Below are 21,561 nucleotides of genomic sequence, written 5' to 3' on the forward strand. Positions count from 1 at the left end.
TTGAAACTAGTTTCGAAGAGAAAGGGAATAATCGGCAAAATACTTAGACAGAGCGAAACTGGGACACGCTTTTCAGCAGCTGATAGTTGTACAATAATAATAATAACGTATTCGTAGAAAGTAATAAAATAGTTAATGAGTAATTAATGTAGTCGTAGTTGTATATACTTCAACACTTGTATTTATTAGTCTTGAACACCTCTTGTCCTCTTCTGGCTTATATAGAATATACTACTATGGTTTTTTTTATTGTTGTTTTTTTCGATAATAAATGATGATTATTTTTTTTATAACCTCAAATGTTTCTTAAGGATGTAATTCTCCAGTACACCGAACCGAGCGCTCTCGTACGTAAACACTATTATCACATATAGGTTTATCAGTTTTGTGTTATCAATTATCAGTAATAACATATCATAATGAATAACGGTATGAACTATAAGGCAGAAAGTTGATCGGGTAGGAGTGTCACTATTTGTTGTTCTTCTCAGGGAAAAATAAATGCTTATTTCTAGTGGTTAATACAATTTCAAAAATCTCCAAACAACCTAAATCGAGAACCTATCATAACAATTTCAAGTGACGCCATTAATTAAAATAATACATTGACATACGCGGCCTTTTATCGGAAAACAAATCACGATTTACTGTGAATCGACGTTGGTGTGATTGTAACCTATTTGTTTACTAATATTAGACGGGTTACTATGGCGACTCATAATAATATGAACAACGATGATCTGCGAAGTCTATTAGGTAAAGTAATATTACATTTTTCTGTATGACTTAGTTCACTTACCTAATCATAATGTAAAATCAAATAAAAGTTTTTATTGGATAGTTCGTATATTATACACCTTTTATACTACCTACCTGTCTATATATATTATAAATTTATAACAAATAACAAATTTGCTGTGAATTATAAAATTAAAAACTGAAACTTATTATTTTATTAAATTAATTTTGAATAATCTATACTACAATGTGTTTTTCGAGTAAGTAACTTGTTTTTCTGTGCTTATAATGTTATAAATGTATAATATATATTATTTCATTTCTTTTGAATATTTATAGCTCCATTAGCGTTCGTCATTCATTTGCTATAGTTTAGAGCATAATCGTATAATCCTTGTATAGTACCTTAAATATCTCAAATCAGAATTTTAATTATTTAGGCAATTAGACTTTCAATTCTCAACACTAGTGTTTAAAAAACTGCTGAAAAATATATCCGTAGCCCCCTCGGTACCCCGTTATATTTCAAAAATATATTTAATGTGTATTATTTAATTTATAAGTTGTTATAATATAACCTTATAGCACATAAAACCCCTACATTTTTAGACATTTTTAACATTCGTAATGACCACAATGGTCAATGATACCAACTATTAGTGAATGTAGTATACGGCACACCACTTATACACGTATTACATTTGCAATTGCTACAGTCTATAAATATGTTTTAGGTGTCGCTTTCCATAGTACGCACTTCCAGTGTCCTCCAAAATAACACATATTAATATATTATATTATTATATTTAATTAGGTGACTGATAATTATTTATTTATTATATTAGATCAGTTCACCAAGTTGTATAGAATTATAGATTATATACTTACATAGGTTAGATATATTTCTAATACGAAGTATAAATAATAAAAAATCATAAAAAATGTAATAGGGTTCACAATTTTTTTTCATCACAAAACAAGTTTAAACTAGGTACACCTATTTTTTTTTTAGCCAAGCACTGTTATTATTAATAATACTACACATTACATCTATCTGGTTATATTAATTTATAGTTTATCCTTAGTACAAAACCTTACTAGGTAACCTATCCATAGTCGTATACAGTAAAACTGAGTGTAGGCTATAGATAAGTTTATTATAACAATTAATAATACAGTAATCACTGGTTTCCGCGATGTTGACGTAGGTACCATTAAAGTCGGATAATATTGTACATAGGTGAACTACGTGGGAACTTGGGTATGCTTTGCGTCACCAACTTTGAAATTAGTATCCTTATAAATTATAATGTACACCATTTATGTTCAATTATTGTTGGTCTAATATTACTCGTACATAAGATTATATTATTATATTTATGTATAATTGTTGGATGGTAGCAGGGTGTGGTTCGGTAATTATTCTTGAATGGTTCGAATATTATTGATTTTATGCATCAATGCTTAAGGTCCAATTGTGTATAGGTGCGAGTACGTGTATTATGTGTCTGGCTTTCATCTAAATTAAAAATATATATTATTTAGTATGCTTATTATTGTTATTAATATATGTTATTCTATATTTTATAATTAATTATAAAACATAATGTAATATGTATAACATGTATTGGACATTTTGTTATTTGTATTTTCTTGTGATTGATATTACATTTTCGGCACTTGACGCTTGCTAGGATATAGAACTATTTACTTTGTGGTGACAGTAATAATGATAATATACAATTTAAAGTTAAATTTTTAATAAAAAAAATATTTAAACCAATTTTTAAAATGGGTAGGTAGTTTGAATAACACATGGTTTTATTCATATTATTAAATTACCCTATTTTTGAGATTAATTTACTATATATTATTAATTATACTGTCTATTAACATTTTTATATTCTACATTCAATGCTATTACGTGTGGTATTATGACATTTTAATGTTTTGAACGGACGTCGGACTCACCTCGATTTTCTGTAAACACATATTTTAGGCCTTAACTTTTGTCCGTATAATGCATAACACAAACATATAACACATGTTACAGTATTAACTATGTACGTCTATAAACAATCACTATTTATATCGCCATTCCGTGTGCATAATGGTTTTATTTATTGTTGGTTCGTAAAAACGTATGCACGGCAACATCGAAAACACGTTTTGTATATTAGGTATAATTTATATCTAATATTATTTTAATATTTTTAAGTCAAATATGGGCTGAATTTTTTTTTTCATAAGGTTTTCGTTGTTATGGTTACTTATTTACAAAAACATAATAACGATTCATAGATTTTCCGTGTAGTCGGAAAATATCGAGTAGAGTGCTATAGTTTTTAACTAGGTACCTATGTAAAAGAAAATATAATGTATTTAAAAAAAAAATCATATAAGTACTTAACTATGTAATCATACATTTTATTGTTAGAATTATTAAATTAGACAACAAAAAAACAAAATATTTATAAATTAAATATTAAAAATACAATATTAAAAAACTTGTCTCCAAAAACACAAACATTATGTCTTCAGTAATTGTATAATGTCATAAATTTCAATCCATGGTGTAATAAACCAATAATGCTAGAATATAAATTCTTATGAAGTAGTAAAATATTAATTCTTTAATGGGTATTCGTGGATTAACCATAAGGTCTCTAAGTAAATTGTAATTTTTCCCTACAACTGTGACACACGTCCTGTATGTTTATTGTTTATGTAAAAGTGCAACATCAAATGCAAATATGCAATGTATAAACTGTGAAGTTCTAGTTCTAACCGTACCTGACATATTAGGATGGGGTCAAACTTTTTATCGAAATTTGTTTTATTTGTTTAAAAATATTTTAGGTATATATATATTTATAGGCTATATATTTTCGTTAATACTATTATAAATACTAATATAATATAATAGAGTAGGTACTTACAACATGCATATTTAATCATACGATTAAAAGAGAAAAGTGTTACCAATTTTGTAATAAACATATTGTTATAAAAAATGTAATAAAATCTTTGAACTCTTATGAAATTAAATGTTTATAATCGCTTTTTTTAGATTTTTCTGCTATAGTTGATTATAGTAATAATAACATAATATTATGGACAACCTTGTGTTCAATTTCCCGGTCATATACTCTTACAGTATAATAACAGTTTTATAAAAAAAAAACTTCCTCATTTTCCTAAGTATATCTATTATAATACATAATATGTAGATTCCGTATAAAATTGGTTTTTGCACTTTCAAAATGCTGAATCCTGTACCAACATTAAACTATTGTATTACATATACCTACTCAAGTATAACAGGTAATAACTAATAATGAATAGCCGTTACTATAATATACATTGCTTCATAATTTTAAATTGTGTTTCTTGATATTTTATTTTAAAGACAGCTATAATTTAGCTTAAGATTAGCTAAAACTCGTTAACGTTATTTCCAATTTTAAATATTTAAAAAAACGTATGTGGTTCAATATTGTGGAAGTATGAAAATTAATTCCTATATTCTATTTATTATTTGATATTCGTACGTTTCCATTTTTTAAATATTGGTACTGTACATAATATCTGATAAATATTTTATTATAAAAATTAAAAATTAAAAATTTGTTATCATTCTATGTCTTTATCAAAACATAACTAACGAGTGACATTGGGCTACAAGGTTTTACACTTAATAAGCTACTATTATAAGTTCTAAACCCAAAAATTAACATTGACGTTTATAAGATGTAAGTATTATGTGCTAAATTTAATTACGTGATCAACATTTTACTCGCAGATTAGTAGGTACCTCAATATAATTGGGTTATTAAGGAAATAACAAATTTAACTTGCAAATGTGTAAAATATAAGTTATGTTTGTCTTTATAGTCAATTGCATAACTATATTTATGAATAATATCACAATATTATTAATATAAAAAAATATTTGACAACAACCTAGGTTCATTGTAATTGTTATGTAGTATAAAATGTTGCTCTAAAATGTTATATTCGTTAAACTTAAAATATGATAAATAGGTATAGCAATTATTCTTTATTTGTTACTTATACTTAAAATTTATTATAAACTGAATCTCTTTGGTATGATTTTTGTTGTAGGTATCTTTAAATTCAGCGGTTCCCAATTGCTAGCTTTGAAATATGACAAATTTATATTAACCTACTTACGGTTTGTATATATTGAGTGTTCTAACGATTATTTGCATCTACATTTTTGTTAAAATAAAAATCTGCAGGTGAATGACGAATGTTAAAAATTTTTAAGGTTATGACTCGCTATTAAAAATTATTATATGAACCACCATACAGTATAAAAACTTGTTAGGGAGAATGTATCGTACTCAATAATTTAAAAAAATATGTACTGTATATACATATTTATTTAACCTCCGAAACTATTTATTTTGTATGTGAAAAAATATGGGCACTACAGATGATGAATACATATAGCATATAGGTGGATACATTTACTAAATTTAAATGTGTGTAATATTATGATAGGTAGGTATGTAATGTTATGTACCTTAACTATGAACTATTGAAATTAAGTTCGAAACGGTCTGACTGGCCTAACTTATCTAAGCTATTTACTTCTTTAAAATTATTTCTCAAAACTAAAAAAAAAAATTAAGGTACACGTATAAACTTGTATTAGGAACTTACTTATTTTTTCAATGGAAAATATATTATTAAATAATAATTTAGACAAACATCGCATTGGTTTTGTTTGTATCTATCATCAACTCAAAGGAAGCTTCTTCTAGAAAATTGGATATAGTTATTAGTTGGTACTTCAATTAAAAGTAAACAATGCCAAGTAATTTTAAAAATACAATATTGTGAGTGTAACCAGGGCTTAAACTTTTATCCCTACAGTCCTACCCTGTAATTTTCAGATGCATTTTATTTTTTCCGAGTATTTGAACATGTGCTAAGGAACGGTATAGTTTCCTCCTGTAAATATAGTTTCGATTATATTATAGTATATTATTTACAATTGCAAAAGCGTAATCTGGGGGGGGGAGTGTCTATCTTGGGGAAGGAATTGGTTTTTTTCTGCCTTGCAATAAGTTCAAATTGAATCTTTTACTGCTTTATATACTCTGTTTTTGTTAGTATGTACCTATAAGTTTTTGATCTTTGTATTTGTATACTATTTTTTTTAAATTTTAATCTTGTCTGTTAAAAAAAAATAATAACTTATGCCTATAATATCTACTAATTTATTTATTGGGAAAAAGTAAGCCCCTCCTTATCATTCCTATACATAATAGATTTTTAGTTTTACCGCAGCTCCCCCCACCAAGAATTTTCCCCCGGATTACGCCTATGTACAGTCGAATCTCGATAACTCGTATCTCAAGGAGAATAAAAATAAATTTGACTTATGTATTTTCTCAAACATAACTTAAAAACACTTGAAAGGGCAAGAAAAAAATCGAGTTATCGAGACTCTTCTCCGAAAATAAATCCTAGTTTATCGCATACCTGTAATTACCAGTTAGTAGCTACATGGTTCTATAGCTTTATTTTATATGTGGCTGACTAATAAGTACAACGTTCCTGTATACTTGCTACGTCATTATACGTCTGGTTTTGAATATCATGTAAAGAAATATACATCCATATAAGTAGTAGGTACTTATAGATTCCCAGGAAATGTACTAAGCGAATACCTAATTATTTCCATTTGCATAGCATAAATATTACCTATTCCCCATTGTATTTGTTTTCGAGTTGAATATATTGTTCAGATATTAAATGCATTAGTACTAAATACGTCTACGTGAAGGTTTTCAATAGGTTGCTATACGCTTTATAGACATTGTTAATTTACGTGTTGAATAATTCAGTTTTTCGTCTTTAGGGAAGCATATTGGATAAAACACGGTGAAACTAAATATATATTATACATATATTATTGTTCAAAAATGTCGACGTTTTGTGCTGATGGTCTTATTCCAGCCAGATTTTTATGTCTCGTTGCACATTTTATAATGCTCGTCATGGCTTTGAATCATAGGGTAAGACATTTTAAAAAAAACGTTATGCCAAATCAAATGAACATATGATATTAGGTATAAAACGTATGTAGCGTTGACTTCATGTCTTGATACCAAAACTCTTCAGTAACCACGCATAGACACACAATTAATATTTTCACAATACAATTATATTATTTATCATTTAATTTAAGGTACATACTACATACGCATTTGCTTTGTCACGGATCATCTCAATAGTTGTTAATTCCCACACTGGATTATGAATTATGATCGATCCAAGGTGTAAAACCACTGACGTACTGATGCATATAATACAACTATTGAGATTTATAATCAATTACTCGTAAATTTGAATCGTGTGTCTAATGACGCACGTTGCAGCTCACTGTTCAGACATAAACAATTAAAGTTTTTGTTCAAGGACTGAAAAATAGAAAAACATTAACATGACGCCATAGAGCATATAAAAGTTTTTTTTTTAAATCATAATTATTTGATTTCTTAAATCTCATTAATCTGACTGTTTTGATTAGTAGTTTAAAATATAATGATATGTACCTATATACCTAGGTATGTAATAATAGTGTAATGTTGTCGAAATCGAAGTTATGTTATGTAACGACACACACTCTGTAACTATTACCTACAGGCCTATAGTGAAATTATGTGTGCAACAGTTTTGTTATAATAATATATTATACCGACGCTTTGTATATTTTGTATTCATGCATATTTTTGGTGGCAATGCTATTAACATTTTTAATTTTTAACCGAAATGTATTATCCAATCAGTACCCACTACCCAGTATTATATCCCGATATTATTACACTACTCGTAAATGTTTAGTAATTTAGTCAACGCTACTTTACTTGATTATAATTTGGCATCACGTGTAAAATTAATTAATTATGATTGAATGTAATTACGAATGGTCGCAATTACTTATAGGAGCAAAACGTAAAAGCATGTCTACCTTACGATTATGACAACGATCTTTACATGGAACAAGACAAAAGGTAAATTCAAAGGTTATTCCTACTAAAAAGAGAATTTTTTGAAGACAATATTGTTTATTAGTTTATGTATTGTATTGATTGATGCACTTTTTTGTATATTGCATAATATTTTCACTGTAGACATTAAAATGTTTAATTTGATACGTTTGCCACGATATTAGATCATGGTTTGTTGTTATTCTATAATAGTTTTGTAAAATATTAAACACAGTTTATTAAGACGTATAGCATTAGGTAAAAAAATATAATATATTAGAGAATTATAACATAATTTTGCTGAAAAAAATCTTTAGCACACTGCATGCACTTCAGTTATGTTTTGCACATAAATTGACTTTCAAGTTTCCGCAATTATGAATATCTTTAAAAACGTATTGAAACATATTCGAGTTATTCAATTTATATTTTTAAGTTGTATAAAATGTCTTAACTGTAAGGTCTGTAACCTGTCGCTGCCGGTACCCTTTCTCCTATAATGATAACCTACTACAATGTATAGGCTTTTAAAGAAATTATCGTAATATGAATTTAGAAACACTGTTTCAATATGCTTTTACTTTGTTTCAGACAGTGTATTTGTTCATTTTTTTCAATGAATAATAAATTGATAATTTTCATTTAATTATTTCGTCAAGTATATGCACATTGCACATGTTTTTTTTTTGTTAAATAACACTTACTTTACATGAAACAAGTCGTAATATACACATTATTGAATATAATAACAATAATAAAACGAAATGCTTGATTTTTCTTACTATAAATATAGGTAATTTATTCTTTACATTTAGGTTGATGATTGGTTACACACTTTCAATTGGTTTCATTGGTATCGAAATGTTTGGATTTATGAGTGGTATAACAATGTTTTCTCCGACAAACGGTTTTATATGTATCCTTTTTTCTTTATATTTTGTAATTATTTTTGAATCAATAATACTCAACAAATCTGTTTTTTCTTAACTTATCCTATCTCAGCTATGATTTGCCATGGCGTGGCTACCATGATGATGTTTTATTTCCTTCAAGATTTATGGAGTTGTGAGATGTTTTGGTCCGTGTTTTTTTTATGCAGCATATTGCCGTGTTCGATCGAACTAATTATGATAAGCTATTCCTTTATAATGAAAAAATGACGACGTTTTTATGAAAATTTAATTTAAGTTATTAACATCTAAATATCTACAAGTATGTATACACTTTTATATGGAGCTTTTTAATTACAATTGTCTAATAACGTCTGTCTAAAAACACTATATGTTTCAATTGTTAGACTATTACTTGAATATTGCTCAAGTTATGGAATCCGATGCAAATAGGTTTGACTGAATCACTTGAAAGTGTTCAAAGAAGATTTTTACGATTTATTGGCTACAAACTTCAACGTATAACTGATGACCTTTCTCAATCCTTATCTATACCTCTAATTATGATTCAAAAGGGCCTCCACTTGCAATATCTGGACAAAAGACAACGACGCAATGATGTTTACTTCATGTCCAAACTGGTAAACGGAACTATATCTTGTTCTGAGCTGCTGGATCTAGGACAGTTCCATGTCTCTCAATACTTGTCTTGTTCCTGTCCTATCTTCTCTATAAACATCACCGAACATCATACAGTTTTAATATCTCGGTTGATCGCAGTGCACAAAAATGCAATCCATTGAAAAACTTTTTACAAATTCAATATACAATTTATGGACCTATATTTATATATACTTCTTTTTTTCATGTATTATTTTATTTCACTGCAAATGTTAATACCTATTTAAGTAATTAAATATTAATATGTTATTTTTACTTTACTTCATACTAACCGTTAATTATGTATTCTTATATTGTACTTGAGCCTTCAAAGCTTTAAACAAATAAATAAATAATAGGACTTATTTTAAATTGTTTTTACTATAAAAATTATAAGTATGCTATTATTAATATGTTGATTGTATATGTAGTGTATCTTTATTCTTTAATTATTAATATATAATATTAACCATTTTGTATACTAAGATGACTGATAATATACCAAAGTCAAAACCAATATTTTGTATTATATGCATTATATTTATATTAGATACAACTTCGAGGATTTAAACCCTAAAAAAATATATTGTTAAAACAAATTATGAATTATTTGAATTCAGAATAATAAAATAAATATCATTATAATAGTCATTTTTTACTTATTAATACATGATCAGGTAAATTATTTATTGAGGTACCTTGTACCTATTGAACTGCGCACATCATTGGTACATGGCCATTAAGAAATATTGAAATAATCCAAAGAGTATTTCACATTTTCACGCATTTAAATTATGATCTATTTCTTAAACTGTTATAAACAAAGTTGTTGTATTGTTAATAAAAATAAAATAAAATACTTTTAAATTATAATTTTTTTTTTTTATTTATTCTTTAAAAATGTTTCAGCACACCAGGTGCTATTACAAATATATTTACAATTAAAATTATAATTTAATGTCAGTTATTAATAATCAAGTAGGTATCATGTTCGTTAATCGGTAACTATTGTTATTATTTTGCATTTAATTCATAGACTAGTAAATAAATAAATTTTAGTATGAAATATATTAATTATGGATGAATACTTCGAGGCCATCACCAAAAAATAAAATGTGATATTAAATTATTTATTAATCAAATAGTTATTTCTCTCATGATTGAACCCACTTCAATTGGCGTTCTTAAACAATAAGCATTCAATCATTTCATGAGTACAGTAGTGCATTGACTTATATTACATAGTTTATGGTTGGATATATTATAGTTATCTATTTTTTTATTAACAGAAATTGATTTTTCACCAACATTATTCTCTAATATCAAATTAGTAATTACCTACTAGTTACTCTGGTAATTGGACACACACTTAATATATCAACTTCAAATCACATGTAAGTGCAAAATAAATGTTAGTAAATAAATAAGTTTGATTTTTTTTTATCAAAAGCTTCAACATCTATAATAAAATAAATTATTAATTTATGACGGACTATACATATTTTGATAATTTTGTTATAAAAACATATTAGCTGTTTTATAGTTATAATATAACTATAATACTTAAAAAACTACGGCAATAACTACATACTAAATTATAACTACAGTACTATACATAGTACATCAATCCTCTATTTTTGTATCTGCGTTATACCCAACTTAATATAGGTACCTAAATCTACAAAACATAATGTTCATAGTTTACATTTTTTATAAATATACGTATAGTTGAAGCTTGAAAGTTAATATCCGTTGAAGTTAAAAAAAAATTGGTTTATATTGTTTTATTATTCTTAGTAGGCTAGATAATGTCTTATACTAGGTACCTATACTTCCAAAATGATTGTATTTTTTAATAGATGCATTGCGATTATAGCGGTGATATCCGTAGACATTGCTTGTAACTTATGCCTTATGAAGTATGGGCCAGTGAAGTGCATTTCTCATAAGGTTTTTATTCTTAAGAACGAATTGTCTATGTCTTAAGAATTTTCATTTTGTATACTTTACTTAAAGTATTTGATAAGTTTTCTAAAACATTTTAGAAATACATGAGGATAATTTTTATTTAACGAGCAATTTCTTGTCGCTTAAATAGGCTGTAAGCGTTAAAATAAATCATTTAATAATTAATACAGTCAATAATTTAATTTTCCAATTGGCTTACTTTTAAATTGCTATTTATAGCCTAAACTATAATTCACCTATAATTATTATGTATTATGCTCTTGAATTTTTTAATTTTTAAATGATTTCTAACAAATCCTTAATTTATTATAAAAATGTTGATATAACATATCACTATAAAGTTAGGGAAGAGTGAATGAAAATCTTCATATTTCGTCAAAATTTGAAACCTATTTTGATCACGTTCGGAAAGTTCTTGGCTTATCTTTAAAAATCGTAGTTTCTGTTTTAAACAGATTTGAACTTTAAAAAAGTTTGATGGTACAATTTCGTCAGTTAACATACTTAATTATTAGCCTTGTACGATAAGTAGGTAATTTTTTATTTATTCTTCAAAAAGATAATGGGCCTCAGTGAACATGTTCGTGTGAGGGCCTACAATGCAATGTGTGTGAATTACGGATACTTCCCATTTTTAAAATATTTTGATGGTTGATACCGTGTAATACATTTTATCAGGCTTATATTGTATACCTAGGCACATTTGTCTGCATTTATATATTTTTATTGCTTATAATTATACTGTTTAGTGTTTATTTAAGTTAAATTATTTGAAATTGTTTTTTAAATATTATGCAAATGTATATTATGGTTTACGACTTACCGCTGGTAATCCAGGTATCTGAAAATAAATAAATATAAATATAAATCTCAATATATGTATATAAATATAGATTTTTAGGTTATGCTTAAGCATCATAATTCATAAGTCATATGTTTAATTTGACATTTAAAGATAATTTTGTTAATTTTGGAAAACTTAATAAATATTCATAAGTGATTGACAATTACTGAAAATAATACTGCAATGAGCAATACTCATTGGAGTCATTTTTATTAAGAATTTTCATATTACATGTATCAACGTTTATAATGTAATTTTACTTTACTAGCTAGGGAACGATAAGATAGACGAGTGTTCACCATGCACTCAAGTCTTAAACTAACCTAGTAACCTACGATATATAAGCGTATTTAAACTTCGTTGAGCATGATGCTACTACCGAGTGACGCACAGCCCAGTTACCTAGTAATGCAACTACAGCATGTTGTTTTAATATACCGGGTAAGTGACTGGTATCACGTGGAAGTGTACGTAAATTGTAATAATTCATTTCTGTAGACTATGTCAGTTATTTAATGATTTATTTAAATATTTAACAACAAAGCCATAAAATGTGTAACTGGTAAGCCAATTATACTAATATTATAATACATTTATAATGGACTTGGTAAACACCAATACCTATTGTTGATTATTTTATGAAAAATTTGATAGATATGTGTGAATTAATCGAAATAATAATAGTGATTATGAAAAAATTAAAATATACCTGGAAAGAAAGAATATTCACTTGATTCCTCCCCCTCTCCCCCTCCCCCCAACATATACATCATACATAAGTTATTCGACTATACCTATGTCAATATTTAATCCTCTTCAACCGTCATAATGTTACATAATAAGCATTCATTATTTCATGAGTACAATAGTATAAAATGTATTAATAAACTTATGAATATTACTATACTACTATAATACTACTATACTACTATACTACTATACTACTATACTATTATATAGAATTAAAAATATAATCAATGTAACTTTTGACTGGATAATGGATATATTATAGTTTATAGTTATCTAATTATTCACTGTCATTGTTTTTTTATCACCAGGCATAATAATTAGCTGGCAATATCCGGTTATATCGGTTATATATTTAGGGTCTAGAGATACTTCCTCAATATTTTATAAGATTTAGTTTTAAATGTCGGTTGTGTGTATTTTGGTTAGCTGAATATTATGGTCTCATAATTCCTTTGTGTACCCTTGCATCAATACAACTAGTATAATTTTTACAATCATTTTCCTCATAACATTTTATTCAGATATTGTAGCAATATGCCTGTAATTTTCTGTATCTGTAAACTTGGTTATTTAGACGTTTATAGTATCCTACAGCTTATACCATTATTAAAGAATAAATGCTTATATTATTTAGATGGATAAACGTATTTTAGCATGCTGATATACTGAACTCAATATAACTATCAATATAACGTAATATATATTTATAATAATTATTTAGTTATATTCTTCATTGTATAGCTTTAAAAAAAATCTACGATAGAATATTTCGAAAACTATAATCGTAATTATTTACGAAAATTCAATATCCTTCCCTATGTTGTCCGTGCCAAAGAAATGTAATATATCATACATGACATTATATTTCTACTAATTGTAATAGTAGTTAATGTAATATTTAACCAATGGCAACCATTTAAATGAAAAAAAAGAATATTGGTTTATCGTGAGCTGAAAAAATGTTGCATTTGTGAACTACGCTTTATAGCTATACCTTTAGGGGTTGAAAAAATATTAAAACATTCTCTAGCAGTAAATATAATAATAAATATCAAAGTATGTTTACATTATTATGTATGTCCGCTACACACACTCACGCCTGCAGACTTAATATGTAGATGCACGACATCGGTTGGATGCATAGGAAATATTATTAGGTCCTGCAGGACTTATTCGCCATAATTTCATTTGTATTGCCGTGAATACGGGAGGGAACAACTCTCAACTACGATACAACGGTGCCAATAAAAATTGTGATCACACAAATAAAAAAAATTTAAAAAATAGGTGAACAAATAAATAATAAAGTATCATGCGTCCTACCCCGGAAAAGAAGAAAACATTTTGAAAAAAAATAAAAAAAATAAATACGTCGAGCGAGAGTGTGCCCCATTCGTTGTCCTTGTAAATCCTCTAGGGACCTCGTGTATATGCAATAAAATCAAAAGCAATAAAACTTTACTATTGGGACATTATTTTTTTTGTTTTTATTTTAACTTTGAGCGGTATTTTTCCTGTTATCGTGTACTTATAATTATGACATAACATCATAATAAAGTTTTGATGGCAGACACTTTAGTGTTGTATAACATACGCAATGAGTCATACTGCAAGCTTTCCATAATTATTATAAAATGTAATAGGTATATTCTATTGTTTTATTTTATTATTATGGTTTTTTTATTCGTCGGTTACAAAATGAGTTATCTGTCTGACAGTTATTGACAAAAATATTATACTATATTTCACATATTATCATCCATAGTGCATAGGTACACGGTTCTCCATTATAGCTGTAAACGTCGAACTCTATAGTTTATAATACATAGGAAAAATTTGCATCGGCTTTTGGTTCACTTGATACAATAAACATATAATATGTAATGAACAATTATAATAATATTATAATCGAAAACTTAAAATATATACAAGATATCATGGAACATTGAACAAATAAAAAAAATAAAAATCAATATTAGTATAAAATAAAAATAAATATTTTTGTAAGGTAAAAACATTTTCTGAAACTTAATATGTAAAAATACATATACCTATATGAATATGTACATTTATTGAAAATGTTTTAATATATTATTGGTATAGGTGTAATAGGTTCAATACTAGGTACATACATATGTATGCCACATATTTATTTATTTTAACACTATTTTTTTAATGATCTATGATTACTATTAAATTGTCCATTACTTATGATATTATATAAAAAACAATCATATAACTTTTCAGGTACGTCCAATATGGAAAATGAAATGATAGTAAATAAAGATAACTATAATGAGAATAAAGAACTAGGTCCGAATTACTTACTCGGTGATCAAGAACACATTGACAAAGTAATTCATTTTTAATAATTTACTTTTAACATATATATATATTGATGTATTAGTTTATTTTATTTTTGATTTTAGACAACTAAAGTCTCATGGATTCTAGTCATAACAACAATAAGTACTAGTTTAGGCTGTTCAATTCCTGCCGGATACAACACTGGAGTAGTAAATGCCCCTGCAGAAGTTAGTGTTCAAGTTTAATTTAAGTTTAGCTGAATTGTTAACGTTTTTATTTAAGTTCTTATGTTTAGTATTAAATGTGATAAGACGAAAATTAACAGACTATGACAAAACAAAATTTAAACTTATAGGTATTGAAACAATGGTGTAATGAAACGATCATGCATCGCTATGCCGTACAATTTTCATCTGCTCAACTTGATGGCCTTTGGTCTATTCTAGTTTCCATATTCTTGATTGGTGGCATTATTGGTGGTGTAGCTGGTGGTAAATTAGCAAATGTATTCGGCAGGTAAGTTATTTTATAGTTATAGTTATTTTAAATACCACATTTTTATAGTTGTGCAATATTACTTGGCCAGTTAATTTTGATCCAGTTGTGGAGGTACAGATTTCCCGACTATAGGTGAGAGCATTATATTAGCACCGTAACACCCTACCATGTTAACTAAGTAATCTTCATGGTTACTCTCTAATTTCCACAGAACACCGTCATTGTCAACATCTATATGTGTTATTGTACGACAGTCTACACTTTTCTTTACCTAAAATTTACATTATCTTTGATACTGATAAGTGACAGTGACAGTTGCTATTATAAATTGTGTATTATATAATGTTATTATTATTATTATTATTATTATGGTAGGTAAGTAATAGGGCTGGTATGAATTTACCATTTTCATGTTTTCTTCTAAAAAACTTTCTTTTGTATCCCAACTATATAAATGGTTCATTCCTTTTATTCGAAAATACATCACTGACCCATATGCGGCTCCTAAAACTACCATTTTGCAAGGTTTCCGTCCAACATCAATTATACATTTCGGATTAATTCGTTTTTGTAAGTCTTTGGTGCGTACTTTAAACATATCCGTGCTCGATAAATATGTAAAATACAGGTAATTGGAATTAAAATTTTCAATCAAGACTAGATAAAACACATCTTCCGTGGAAAAATCGGTACAAGTTGTAGTTGCAGAATATGGCAATTTTACTCTATAGCCTTCGTTGACTTGAACGTTCCATACAATAATTGAACGAGTACCTCCGTCTCCGATATAAATTATTGGTTTATCATTGCTTACGTTATCATACTCGACAACTAAGTATTGTAGTCGACTGCGAGTGCGACATATTAACGGTCTGAGAGGTATGCTATGTACTATCTGAAACATTTAAAAATATAAATATATCATTTTTTAAATATTGTACTGAGTTAAGAATTAAACTAATAACTTGGCTTGTAAGTTTTAATATTGTATAAAATATTATTTTATTTGGACATTTTGATAAGCAAATATTTATAATTTGAATAAAAGTGCACTATACGTTGGTACAATAGGTACTATACGTTTGCATATATTGTCTTGTTCCTGGTATAAGCATAACATTACAAAACCTATATTTGCTTTACGACAAAAAATATATGTATAGTAAAAACGAAATCAAACATTGTATTTGTGACTAAACGCTGATGTCATATTGCGTGTTGACTTAAACAAAACAAATAAATCTGAACGTAAAAATTGAATGCGATATTTTTTTATGACTAAAGTGTAAAAAATTATAGTCTGTTGCTCGTTACTCACTGCATTTGTATGAGAGATATACAATTATTAGCTGGAATATAGAAATATAATCATAAAACATATTTTTTCTCTTTGATTAGGAATATAATATGTGAATGAACGATTACTAAAAATACATTTATTTTTCTTCGAACACTCAGATAAACCTGCAGGGTATATGATTATATGGGTTCTAAAAATATATTTGAACTAAACATAAAATTAACACAAGACAGTAATGTTGTAAATGTTGTACATGTTGTAATTCAATAATTAATTATAATAATGTATATTAAAATAATATAGGCATACATTTCAATTCTGCGTAGAGTATAAGAAAATTGTGGAGTTATTGTTATCCTTTATAATAACTTAATCTAACCTTCAAAAAAACACACTGTCTCCAATAAGTTTTAAAACATTACGAACGACCTGTCGATCCGTATCTTTTATATCTACGCTACGATAGTTATGCATAGGTATACGTATGGTATTTTGTAACCTACACGTCCATCTCCATAGTCAATCCCCAATATTTTTGCATCGGATTCTGTCTTTGTAGTTTCGTCTAAGGTATTTATAATCCCTATATCCAATACCCAAACTATACCATTTTGACCCATGTATATGTCTATGGCATTTATAATGGATTTATTGTCATCTGCAACATTCTTCTCTAAGTTAGGAAACGGTCGCACATAGTTGTAACATTCATCTTTATCGTAGAGAATTAATTGACTCAACGTGAATGGCACACCTTCCCTAAATCATTAGACTTTATAGTTTATCTTAATAATGACGTTCATACAGTTTTTACTTTATTTTTTAGCTTATTGGAAATATATGAAATATAAGTTTTACTTGTAACGTGGTGAAACTAAAATCACTTGATTTCCACAAATTTGAAACCGGGTGAAAATTATATTTTTTGGTATACAGCGTTTATCGTGTAAATAATCGGCTTCCGTTTTTTTATTTGGCCATTCAATATAATGTCCATTTAACATGTGTGGCTTGAAAATATTTGAACCATTGCGTTCTATATTTTGAGAAATAACGTAGATATTAGCATAATACATTATGAAAAAACCAAAATAAGGTCTCATAATATTATCATTAGTTTTAATATAAAATGTGTGCTAATAGAACACATCATATTTTATGTACTTAGACAAATTGTTTGAAAGTATGAGGCTTGCCTACTTAATATAATGTTTCTTTGGTTACAAAACAGATTATCTTAATCTTATTAACTATGGGTACTATAATTAATAGATATAAATATGTTTTATTTTTTTTCAGTGATTTTATTAAAATAAAGTTTATATGAATCCTGGTAACATATGTCATAGATATATGATAATAAATTATTGTACACATAATATTAATATGCTTTCTGATATAAATATAGTTAATATCATTAATTTTAAATAATTTATAATAAAAAACTTCAGTTAACATGGTATAATTGTTTTTTTTTTCCAGGAAAGGAACTTTACAACTTATATACCTGATTAATTTAGTATCTGGTATTCTATTTTTTAGTTCTAAATCGTTAGCCTCTGTAGAATTATTTTTTATTGCAAGACTTTTATCTGGTCTATCCGCTGGTAAGTCTTATCATTACTTGTTTTGAATATTATTTAACAACATATAAATATATCAATATATTCTTAAACTGATTATATTATTTAAATTTCATCCATACTGTTAATTTTTTGTTCTAGGCCTCACAATGGCGATGGTACCTATGTATTTATTAGAGTTATCACCGGCCAATAAAAGTGGTTTATTCGGTGTGATGTTTACTGTAGGTTTGAACTTTGGCGTGGTGTTGTCTCAGTTTTTAGGCCTGGGAAATATCTTAGGTTGGTCAATATTGTAGTTATTGATAAGAATGAATTCAACATTATTTCATACTTTTCAAAATATATTAAGATCTTGATCAAACAATTTTAATACTTAATAGACTTTCCTATGTTTTTTAGGAAATGAATCATCGTGGCATTACTTATTTAGTCTGTATGGAGGTTGGGTATTATTAGCACTTCCTACTTTAAAATTTATTCCCGAAAGTCCTAAATACTTGTATACTGTACGCAATGAACACAGCAAAGCATTATCAGGTATTAGCTATTATTTAAACGTTACCACTTATCATAATTCATAAGGTTAGGTATTATTGAGTTTAAAACAAATAAAATATTTATTTTTAGAAATTTGATTTCATCATTTGTTCATCATTTTTAGAACTAAGCAATTTAAGAGGAAAGCCAATATCTGATATAAGATGGGAACTAGAAAATTTACTTGTTTCTCCTGAAAGGTGGACGCTGAGAAAGGTTATCAGTGAACCTTCTAGCCGTAAAGCCATAATAATCACCTGCATAGTAATGTTGGGTCAACAACTGTCTGGAATTAATGCAGTAATAATATAATGTTATATAAAAATCGGTGCGACTAAGAGGGGAATGACTTTGTGTCATTAGACCCCTTCAATATGATCATCAATTTTCATTTTCATTTTTTGTATTGGCCTACGATTATTTTGCCCTACCTTAGTTAACCTATGCTCTCCCTTATTCAAAAGACAAGTTGTGCCAATTATTATTTAACGTCTTAATATTTCTTCAGTACATAACTATATTTAAATAATTGTAGGTGTTTTATTACTCTACGTCGATATTCAGAAATGCAGGCATGAGCACAGCTGGTGCTCAATATGGAAATCTAAGCACAGGAGTAATAAACTTCATTGTAACTATTTTATCAACTACATTTATTGATAACTTTGGACGCAAGACACTGCTATTATTTAGCAGCACCATTTGTGTATTTATGCTCACAGCGTTAATGACTTCAATGATTTTATCGTCTATTGTAAGAATTTCAATTATAGAAATTATTGGCTTACTAATTATTCAATATAATTTATGTTAACGTTTAAAATAAATGTGTTTAGGGTACAATACCAGGAATATCGTATTTGTTGATACTTTTTGTTATTGGTTACGTTTTGTTCTATGGATTTGGATTAGGGCCAATCCCGTTTTTTATTGGATCAGGTGAGTTATAAATATTACTTTTAATTTTAAGTATTAAAAATTATAACCTGAACACTTTTTAGAATTAACCGATGTTGGACCCAGGCCTATTATAATGTCAGCAATGAGTGTTGCTAATTGGTCTGGAAATTTTTTGGTTGGACTTGCATTTCCTTTTGTCAACCTTGTTCTCAAACAATACTCTTTTCTTCCATTCATCGTGTTCACCGTATTTTTAATCATATTTACATGGTTAGTGTTTAAAATTAATTTGTATAGTATACTTGCTATATTAAATATTAATTTTAAAAATTATGTATGCATTTATAAATAGTATAATGCATGTATTTTAATATTAATTATTGTGTATATTTTACATAATCTATACAGGAAAGTGGTTCCAGAAACCAAACAATCTTTCGGCCAACAGAGTGCCGATAGTGAATAAGAGTCGAGATTTTATTCATTTCACTTCGATATTAATATATATTATACTAAAAATTATTATTGCCTGCGATTTCATTATCTTTAAGACGTATATAACAATAGAAGAGTTTAACTATTGTAATATGAATCTAGACGAAATTGTTCATTTTCATTTATTAACATTTATACGATTTGTTATTTAAGTTCAGTGCATAGCTTAACAGATAATTATTAGTTGAATATATAATATGAGAGATATTATTTTTCTAACAAAGCTCCCTTTTTAACTGTAAAAACCATCTTTAGAGTATTGGTTTTAAATAAAATTGAATTTACACTTGGGGCAGTAACCTTTAGTACAGTGTCACCTAGAATTTTTATAGTTTGGAAATAAAAAACATTGCATATTTTACACAAGCGCGCCAGTAGAATTATAAACCCTAGCTAGGGGGGGGGGGGCAAAATCAAAAGTATATCTAATAACACAGCACGTTGTATGAAAACAATTAAAATTAATATTAACTAAAATAGTGTTAGGGCATGTCCTCCGGCATCCACCAGCGGGCGCTCTTGTAATAGTTTTTGATAACATTTAAAAACAAAAAACCCAAACCAAGGATCATTATTTTTTGTTCTTTATTTGTATTGTGTAAGATATCTAGAAGATATAGTTGGTGAACATAATTACCTTTTGAATTAGTTTTGATGTTCAATAAATTGTATTCATATTTTAGTTATTAATTTTACATCTCGTGACTCGTTGTATACCCATTATTTTATCTTTTATGCCATTAACTTAGAAGTTCCTCCAATTTTAAGTCACTGCATGAGGAGGGACCGCGTATCTATTATTTTTCATAATATTTAACTATAGACATATTGAATTTATACTTATTTTTACGTATATAAGGACTGCACCAATAATATATATTAATACCACTAGTATTTTTGTTTATATATTTTATTGCTACATAGTCTATTTATTCATACAATATATACAATATATACAATATATACAATATAACCTAACCTAACCTAACCTATTTATTAACAAATGTGGAAAAATTAATTTTATTTTTAATTGTACCTATATATATACGGTCTGGTGTAGTGG

General features: G+C 27.2%; 2 protein-coding genes across 6 annotated transcripts; one reads left to right on the forward strand and one right to left on the reverse strand.

The window, feature by feature from the left end:
* Nucleotide 1: 1 nt before the first annotated feature.
* Nucleotides 2-20,906, forward strand: LOC111034062 (solute carrier family 2, facilitated glucose transporter member 1-like). Of its 5 annotated transcripts, none has more exons than XM_022315092.1 (14): nt 2-756; nt 6,632-6,788; nt 7,720-7,787; nt 15,123-15,229; nt 15,305-15,409; nt 15,538-15,698; nt 18,463-18,587; nt 18,705-18,845; nt 18,966-19,103; nt 19,228-19,403; nt 19,639-19,857; nt 19,940-20,042; nt 20,105-20,273; nt 20,412-20,906. In XM_022315092.1, exons 3-14 carry the CDS (start codon nt 7,754-7,756, stop codon nt 20,467-20,469), a joined length of 1,536 nt encoding a protein of 511 aa, XP_022170784.1. In that variant the 5' UTR covers nt 2-756; nt 6,632-6,788; nt 7,720-7,753; the 3' UTR covers nt 20,470-20,906. The 5 variants fall into 5 exon arrangements, with proteins under 5 accessions (XP_022170784.1, XP_022170783.1, XP_022170785.1 ...); XM_022315093.1 differs by lacking the exon at nt 2-756 and adding an exon at nt 886-998; XM_022315094.1 differs by lacking the exon at nt 2-756 and adding an exon at nt 4,986-6,567.
* Nucleotides 15,653-18,308, reverse strand: LOC111034063. The gene is made up of 4 exons (XM_022315096.1): nt 17,839-18,308; nt 17,484-17,739; nt 16,084-16,575; nt 15,653-15,951 (listed from the first exon to the last, which is right to left on the reverse strand). The coding sequence occupies exons 1-4, from the start codon at nt 18,081-18,083 to the stop codon at nt 15,769-15,771; spliced, it is 1,176 nt and encodes a 391-aa protein (XP_022170788.1). The 5' UTR covers nt 18,084-18,308; the 3' UTR covers nt 15,653-15,768.
* Nucleotides 20,907-21,561: the final 655 nt, after the last annotated feature.

The sequence above is a fragment of the Myzus persicae genome, unplaced genomic scaffold, assembly GCF_001856785.1.
Source record: "Myzus persicae strain clone G006 unplaced genomic scaffold, MPER_G0061.0, whole genome shotgun sequence".
Lineage (NCBI taxonomy): Eukaryota > Metazoa > Arthropoda > Insecta > Hemiptera > Aphididae > Myzus > Myzus persicae.

What these genes read in the sequence shown, in the direction of transcription:
- LOC111034063 (XM_022315096.1), bottom strand. Translation starts at nt 18,083, where the DNA reads ATGAGACCTTATTTTGGTTTTTTCATAATGTATTATGCTAATATCTAC. An exon ending in TTGACTATGGAGATGGACGT is followed by an intron (nt 16,576 to 17,483) that starts GTAGGTTACAAA and finishes TAAATGTTTCAG; the next exon opens with ATAGTACATAGCATACCTCT. An exon ending in TAGAAGAAAACATGAAAATG is followed by an intron (nt 15,952 to 16,083) that starts GTAAATTCATAC and finishes TGTAAATTTTAG; the next exon opens with GTAAAGAAAAGTGTAGACTG.
- LOC111034062 (XM_022315091.1), top strand. Translation starts at nt 708, where the DNA reads ATGGCGACTCATAATAATATGAACAACGATGATCTGCGAAGTCTATTA. An exon ending in TTAGCAAATGTATTCGGCAG is followed by an intron (nt 15,699 to 18,462) that starts GTAAGTTATTTT and finishes TTTTTTTTCCAG; the next exon opens with GAAAGGAACTTTACAACTTA. An exon ending in TTTTTAATCATATTTACATG is followed by an intron (nt 20,274 to 20,411) that starts GTTAGTGTTTAA and finishes TAATCTATACAG; the next exon opens with GAAAGTGGTTCCAGAAACCA.